Source organism: Scheffersomyces coipomensis (assembly GCF_036884675.1).
Source record: "Scheffersomyces coipomensis strain NRRL Y-17651 chromosome Unknown DFJ63scaffold_1, whole genome shotgun sequence".
NCBI lineage: Eukaryota > Fungi > Ascomycota > Pichiomycetes > Serinales > Debaryomycetaceae > Scheffersomyces > Scheffersomyces coipomensis.
This window is the reverse complement of record NW_027042892.1, coordinates 1,899,400-1,908,066: the sequence shown is the minus strand read 5'-3', so window position 1 is coordinate 1,908,066 and position 8,667 is coordinate 1,899,400. Positions and strand designations below refer to the sequence as shown.

General features: G+C 29.7%; 2 protein-coding genes across 2 annotated transcripts; one reads left to right on the top strand and one right to left on the bottom strand. All coding sequences in view use genetic code 12, as the record gives it.

Annotated features, from left to right (window-relative positions):
- Positions 1-523: 523 nt before the first annotated feature.
- Positions 524-2,125, bottom strand: DFJ63DRAFT_333163 (uncharacterized protein; the record flags this gene model as incomplete). The annotated part of the gene is made up of 1 exon (XM_064907810.1): positions 524-2,125. One exon carries the CDS (start codon positions 2,123-2,125, stop codon positions 524-526), a length of 1,602 nt encoding a protein of 533 aa, XP_064765023.1.
- Positions 2,126-5,123: 2,998 nt separating this feature from the next.
- Positions 5,124-7,604, top strand: DFJ63DRAFT_333162 (uncharacterized protein; the record flags this gene model as incomplete). The annotated part of the gene is made up of 1 exon (XM_064907809.1): positions 5,124-7,604. The coding sequence occupies one exon, from the start codon at positions 5,124-5,126 to the stop codon at positions 7,602-7,604; it is 2,481 nt and encodes an 826-aa protein (XP_064765022.1).
- Positions 7,605-8,667: the final 1,063 nt, after the last annotated feature.

Sequence of the window (8,667 nt, the reverse complement as noted above, 5' to 3'; positions counted from 1 at the left end):
TCAGGAATTAAAAAGAAAATCACACTGATCTGGAATGCTTGTATCTGGTGATAGTATCATCATTGGTTATGATGAATGATATAATCACTAATTTTTAATGAGGAATTCGGAATCTACTCAGCGAAGTCGCCGACTTGCATCAAATATAAAGCTTAAAATGAAATGTAAAAACAGATAAAAGTTGATTGTATAATTTCATGATCATTTTCAAAGTCAAAAGCTTTTTCTGATTTTGTTTAAACTTTTGCTAAAAAACAAAGAAAAAATTATGATTGAGAAAAATCAACCTCTATTTCCCTGTTTCCCCCCAATAAAACTATAAAAAAAAGCGTTTAAGTACAATATAGAAAATAAAATTGTCAAAGCTTACTTTGAAGTGGTGACAATGAAACTATATCATAGAGTTTAGTTTAAGCATAAATCTAATCTACAAAATTATGATTGAATGAATGAATAAATGAAAAGAAAGAAAGAAAATAAGAAAAACAAAGAAATAATGTATATTAATAGAATCAATCAATTTTTACTTAAGTAAGATATTTCTGGGTATAAATATGATAATGAATACTGTCATTGTTATTAAACCAACTACAAAAACCCAACCATAATTGAATTGAATGAGTTGAATCATTGATGGTGTAACCATGGTTATAATCCAATTGATTAACCAATTCATACCAATACTTAAAGAAAGTATCTTTGAATTATTATTGGCAATGATATTAACTAATATACCAGTACTTGGACCCCAACTAATAGCAAAACAAAAAATGAATAAAATACTTAAAATTATAAGAGGCAAGATTTCAGAAGTAAACTGACCAATTAAACTATAACAAATCATAATTATAATCATCAAAACTGAATTTAGAATTAAATTTGATTTTATATTCCACATTTGAATAATTGGTCCACTTAATAATGATCCAACAAGATTTGCTAAACTCATTAAAATAAATGCAATTTTAATGTTTTTAAAGATTACTGGTCCATAATAAAAATAATAATTTATACCTGTTAATTGTTGAAATGCCATGATCAAACAACATTTTAAGACTTTATAAGGATAATTCTTAAATAATTCACCATATCCTATATTTGGTTTATTACTCATATCATTTTCATTAAAAAGTTGATTATTATGATAAAGAGTAATGGTATTAATTTGCTTTGGATGTTTAACTTTAAAGATTTTATAATAAATTAATTTTAAACTATTCATGTTACCTTTTATTTGAAATAAATTTGGAGAATGGGGTATTAAAAACATTAATCCATTAAGAGTTAAGAAAAATATCATTTTAATTATTTGATGAATAAAAATTAAATTCAATGAATAAGAGTTTAGATAATAATTAAGAATATTTCCCAACAAGATGATTAAACAAACAAATGTTTGCCATAAGCTTAAATAAAAGCCCCTCATTTTAAATCCAACAATCAAGATTTCATTCATATACAATGGTCCTAAAACACCTAAAGAACCACAACTAATTCCACAAATCAATCTTCCAATAATATAACCCCAAAAATTGGTAATCAATTGTAAAAAGAACCATTCAATTAAAGTTCCTGATAAATAAATAATGGATGAAATTTGAATTAAGAATTTTAGAGTGAATTTATTATTAAGAGGAGGTAATATGAAACACCCAATCAAACTTCCTAATATAAAGCTGGATACAACAATTCCAAGTCTAAAACCTGATAGATATTGAAATGTGAAACTCAGATGATTAATTAAGTTTGTAATAGTTCCAACATCCCAACCAAGAGGGAAAGAGGTTACCGATAAGCTTAAACAATACCAGAATAAGTTCATATTATTAAAATCAGGTAGATCCTTACTTTGTTCTGGAATGTCATCAGGTATTTTCATACGAATCTCTTCATGCTCAGATTCTTCATCTTCCTGTTCATTTGGTAGAGATGATCTAAGAGGTCTTTCACTAACATCACGATTTAAGAGAACAATTGGTAGAGGAGTTATTTGTGATTGTGATTGTGATTGATTTTGAAGTGGAAATTGTTGATTTCTATTGATTACTTGATTCCATCTAGTTGCAATAGATAAACTGCCCCTTTTTTCAGTTTGTAATGCCAATATATCATTATTTGAAGTCATGACTTTTTCATTAAATGTTACCCGCTTTGACATCAAACTAGAGAACGCTATGCCTGGATCTCTATTTGTGATAGAACAACAGACTTTTCACAACAATAAAATAATAATAATGCAGATGAGTAAAAATTTAAAGAACATATCAAAGTTATTGACAAAAGGTTAACTATAGTTTGAAGATTGTAGAATAATAATAATAATAATAATAATAATAATAATAATAATAATAATAATAAAAAATGATTATCACTTAGACTTTGTTGTAAATGGAAAAAAGAAAAGTGGTATATAACAAATTTAAAATTTAGCCGCCAAATGGGTATTTTTTCTACCAATAGACCATTTTTCCCACTTGACTGGTATCTTTTTTCCGCTCTGTTTGGAATTTATTTTTTGTATGTTGTTCGCTCAGTTGCAAAAATGTTTTTTTCTGCTATACAAAATTTAAAAAAAAAAAAGCCAAAATAAAATCAAAAAAATAAAAAAAAACAATTATTATTTTTTTGGTGGTTAAGTAGCCCTTCTTCCTTACCAAAAGAAAACTGTTTATCCATCATTTTTAGACCTGCATACAAATCGCTCCCTCCACCACCACCACCCGAAAATTATTTTGTGATTGATTTTGTTTTTACTATTTTTATAAACTTCAAATACGAACGAAAGGATTGTAAACAATTTTCTTTTTCTTTGTTCTCAAAGACTAAGTTGAGTTTTGTACCATAAATTTCTAAACAATGAAACTTATTTATAAATGATTTGAAATTTTCAATATTGATTTCTTGCTGTCATTTTCTTATGATTATAAGGGTTCAGACTAATCAAAGGTTTTGATTGCGGCTTTAGGCACGCCGTGAAGATGATTTTAGAACCTTGTAGGGATTTAAGGTTGATTCCGAAATGAATTATGCTTTGTATTTCCATCAAAACTTTATTCTTATGCATAGGACATATCTATATATATCTAATTGTTTATCTACATATATAAGAGTCAATAATAGAAATAATATTATAGAATGTAAATCACTCTTAAATATGAAATTACAAGCTTTTGTGACCTCTCTCAATAAAAATTTATTATTATTGCCCCTCGATTTCACTCCACATTTAGAAATTAGTTATAAACAAATAAATAATTAAATGTAACAGAGATGGGGAGAGAGGGAGAGAGGTGACATATATTCAGTAACCTAGCCAATGTGATCTAAGGGACGTGGTTCATATGTAAAACGGGTTCACCTGAAGTTAAAATGAAATTCATCTTTAATGACAAGGAACAAAGAATTGAATTTAGGCTAAGTCTAGAAACGTCAGAAAATCAAAAATACGGAGGCACACAGAGAGACTTGGAGAGAAAGCGAGAGAGAGGCAGTACGGATAATGAATTGACGTATTACACACAAACTGATAAAACAAACAAACGAATTAGTGAATGTCAAGAACTGTTTACTTTCGTCTAATGCAATTAAAAATAAAAATTTGTTAAAAAATAATAATAAACTCACATTTACTAACTCCCAAGCACAGTGCAACGACTTAGGCCTAATCGAGTTAACTAATTACTAAAAATTTTTTTTTTGTCTTTTTTGCATAATAATATTTCTTAATTTTGATTTAGTGATATGTACAAACTTATTAAAAAAAAAGTAGAGATATTTGTTATCAAGCTAAGTTCAGTGTTTTGGTATAATATCAAGAGATAATAGAAGTGCTCAAAATTAGAGTTAATGCTTTAGAAAATAAAAAAAAAAAAACTATAAAATAGATCCCACGAATTATTCTTCTCGACAACGTAAATGAAGGTAGAAAGAAAGAAAGAAAGAAAACAGAAAATAAGAAAATAACCCCAAGTGGGGCTAATTATATAATATTTTACTTTATAATTTAAATTTGCACAAAATAAGTGTTGTAGTCAAAAATAATAGTGGAGGCTGATTTACGTACGTATACTAGTTTCAGTTGATTTATTTCTATACATGAGTTAAGAAAAATTTGCATGCAGTGTCAATTTATATGACTGCTAATCACTATTGTTTTTGAGGTCTTAATGTAATCCAACTTGGTTTAGACAGCATGAATCAGCCTAGTTTTTATTTACGTTCAAGACAACAGAAATGATATAGTAAGATTATAACTATATTCTTGTCATTTAGCGGAATGTCTTTCCCATTCAGTGCTGAGGGGTGAGTTGGAATTGGAAGTTCGGGCGTTACAGCGTTTCATTAGGGGATAGAGTCAAAAAAAACTTTAACACAAAATGTCACAAAATCCTGGCAACGGTGTGAACTTTTGTTTTTTTACGTTACCATTATTTTTTTTTTTTCAGCCTCTCCCTAGAAAATTCCGCTACAACCAAAAATTTTATCGTTTAGTAGTGGCTGTCTAATTATGTACTCAAAACTATAATTCAGTGATAAACTTCCACCCCCGAATAGCGGATATGCTTAACAGACATATTTATATGTTTAAACATCCGAAAGGTTTGTAGTTTAAATTGAAAAATCATTGAAAATAAAGAAATAAGGAAAATCAAAATTTAACGAGGTCACATTGTTAAGGTTGAGTTGTTTGTTTGTTTGTTTGTGTGATTTTGTTTAAAAAATTTAAGAATTACTGATAAAATATCCTCCTTTTTCTTTTGCTTCTCCATTCTAAGTTTTCAAAACTATTACCAAGATCCATCTAGGTTGAGTCATTCATTCGCTTTAACCAATTGATTTCTAAAGGTTGGTATCAACAACATATTTCCACAGTGAAGAACAAAGGCATAAAAGTTCCCCGTTTTTGATTTACCGCCCCCCCTTTTTTTTCATTTCATTCTTCTCTGTACGGTACAAATCTCTCTCTAATTTTTTTTTTTTAGCTTGAAATCTTTATTTTTATTTTTATTTATTATTTTTTTTTTTTCAAAGAAACTAATTTATAAAGGAAAGAAAAAAAAAACGGTTCTGCCTTTTAAAAAGAGTTGGTGTGCTGCTACTGTGAGTGAATGTGGTAACACAAAATGTCAACTAATGATAGTGATACTGGTCAATTAGCATCTGATGGAGATAAAATTGAAGTCAATGCCAATCCTAGTAGGTCAAATCAATTGAAACTGACCTTGAATCCATCCCAATATCAAAATCATCACCACCCTGTGTTTAATAAAAATGCTAATCCTTTTTTTCCTGCTGGAATCTATCAATACCAAGGAATTCCTACTAATAATAGTACCAATGCTAATATAAAAAATCGTCCATCTATAGCGACGTATAGTATATACTTTTCCAATCTACCCAATTCCATAACGAGTGATAATTTAAAGGAATTGATTGATTCAATCATTGAAACTAATTTTGATTCCGATAGTTTTTCAGCCAGTTTTGACATTGTGAGTTTTACTCAGAATTCAATAGGAGATGGTGCCACAAAGCAAGATGGTAGTACTGATGATGAGGCTGAAGATGATGATGATGAATCAAAGAAACTTATCACTTCAGCCGTGGTTGAAGTTAATGATTGGACTTTTTGTAATCGATTAATTGGAATTTTAAATGGCTATGAATGGTTAAATAAAATCATGGATGTTAGTTTTGCTAGTAGTCCCTCATTTGAATTACGAAGTTCGTCATCATCAAATTTATCATCTCGAAACAATTCAAGTAATTCATTGGGTCCAACTACTCCATCCATCCCTTATTATAATGCATATTATGCGAATCAATCACAAAATACACCCTATATTGCACCCCTTATACCACCACCACAATACGACTATAATTATGCAAATCAAATGCAAAGTCATATATATCAAGGTACGACTATACCTAATTATCAAAGTCAAACTCCTCCTCGTCAATATTTATCTCGTCGTTCTTCATCGGCAAAATCATTTGATTCTACGAGAAGAAATTCAAGAAATAATAGTTTTACAAGTGCTCGTAATTCATCATCATTTTCATCAATCTCTTCAAATTTAAGTAATAATCAAAATACTAATATCAAACAACCAGTCCCACCATTTATAATGAATATGGTTGCAAATAATCGATTGAAAACAACAAGTTTTGATTCATCTTCATCAAATTCTCCTACATCAGAATCTCCTATTGATTCCCTAACTCCGTTTAAAACTATCACCCATGATAATGAAACCGAAACTACTGATGAATTCGATCCTAAATTCGATATACCAGAAAAGGTAGATGAAGATGAAGGTGAAGAAATTGGGAAACCATATGCGTTTGATGAATTGGCACCACAAAATGAAGAAGATACCCCATCATCATTATCAAAACCAGACTCAGACGTGATACTTCCTGATCAATCCAATGATGATGAATTTATGATCATTCGAAATGAAGAGAATACAGAATATATCAAGGTGAACCCTAGAAGATTGTTTGTTGGTAATGTACCATATACATCAACGTGGGCTTCATTACGAAAGTTTTTCATCACGAAATCAAAGGAATTAGATCCTGAATCAAATATATTTATCTTGAGAGTTGAAATACCGATGCAATCAATTCATAATTCTTCAAATGAAGATTCAAATTATGATGTTATACTGCAGGGGATGGTTACTAAAAGTAGAGGTTTCGCAATTGTTACTACCGGGAATAAAGAATCCGCTAATAAATTAATTGAACTTTTTGATAACATAGAATTTGAAGGTAGATCATTAACAGTAAGGTATGATAAATTCCCTGAATTTAATAATTATTTAATTCAACAACTATTTAATCATCCATCATCTTATATACCTCCTGCTATATTACCTCAGATAGTGATTCCTTCTAATGTTCAACAAGGTGGGAATTATAATTATAACCCTAAATCATATGGAAATACATCTCGAAAGAATAGTTATAATAATCATGGATCATCAATCATAAGTAATCTTGCATTTGAAAGAAATCTGTTTCAACAAAAGTATTATTATGGAAATAGTAATTTACCAAATCCATCAATTGGAAGCGCCAACAGTAATATGCCTCCTCCAAATATAGTAATATCAGGTCAAAGTTCATCACCTTTACCACCAACACTTGCACCACAACAATTACATCAAGCACCACCACCGCCAATGATGTCTTCTCCTGCAACTGGAGCTTACTTTATCTATCCATATTATTACAATCCACAACCGAATCCTCAACCTCCTGGTATACCGACAACCGCACAATTACCTCAAGTTCCTCATTTTCAACATTATAATCAACCTCCTCCTATGAATCGAACACCTTCCTCAAGTTCTATATCTCAATATAATAATTATTCACCGTATAGATCCGGTAGTACAAGTAGAAAATATTCATCGGCCACAGCCACCTCAATATCTACTCCTATAAAGAGAGAAGAACAAATATTGAATCCGAGCTCAGAACCACAAGAAAATGTTGATTATAAATTATTCAAACAACAACAGTTGGAATTAAATGATGAAGAAAAGGCTAGAGATTTAGTTAATTCATTTGGTAAATTTGAATTAGAAGAATAATTTCACCATTCCCAAAAAATAATCATATATATATAAATCCACAATAATAAAAAAGATGATACTAACCATAGAATCATAAATAATATTTTTATTAAAAATACGAATTGATTGTTATTTTTAAAAATCAATTTAGAAAATAATATATATCTTCAATCAGGTTTTTTTCCCTAGTTCGATGGGGTTGTTTGTAGCGTTGTAGAGGGTATTTGCATTCCCATGTAAATTACTGCAAAATCATGCAGCGCGTATTATCAAACCTACTTTTTTTTTGGTTTTGTGAACCATTTGGTGTGTTTTTGAGTTAAAACCTTGTTTCAGTTTTGTTTACAAGTTTATTTTTTAGGTTAATTATATATTAAAATTCATTGCATTGCGTGATGGATCAAGTTTAAATCTAGTGATTCGATTAAGATTAACCCTAGTTTTCTAATTTGTGTTGAGAAATAGAAAGATTTGTGGTGATATTTGCAATAAATTTTATTTTTTACGGAAAATAAAATGAGAGAAAATGAGACAGACTAAAAATGTCGGACACGACAATTTTTTTGATGTTTGGATGTTCTCCTGCAGGGTTCTTTCTTCGTTATCTGTCCTTCCTTGGGAACACAGTTGACAACAAAGGAGAAGGGGAGGGGGGGAGATGGGTGAAAGAAGATTTGGGATATTAATTTGTCAAAGTTGCCCCACCATCAACCATTATTTCAGCTTTCTATGCTTCCCCCAACGAATATTCATCTTTTTACTTTTACTTTTGTGGTCTGCTGCTAAATATTTATGATGTCATAGTAGTTTAAACGATATACAAATATATTCAACTAACCAATATTAATATTATGGTCTATATAGACCTACAGACGATGGTAAAAGTTTCTGTTACATTGCATTTCATGAAGTTGTCACCTAAAACTTTAAAACTCATGATCTTAAAGCAATATAACGCCATCCAAATTTGTCTCTCTTTACTTTCTCTTCTCTTCTCTTCTCTTTTTGGTGAAATTCAAATCACGTGATGGATTTTTGTGGTAAATATTAAAGTTACTGAGAGCGAGAGAGACAACCAAAA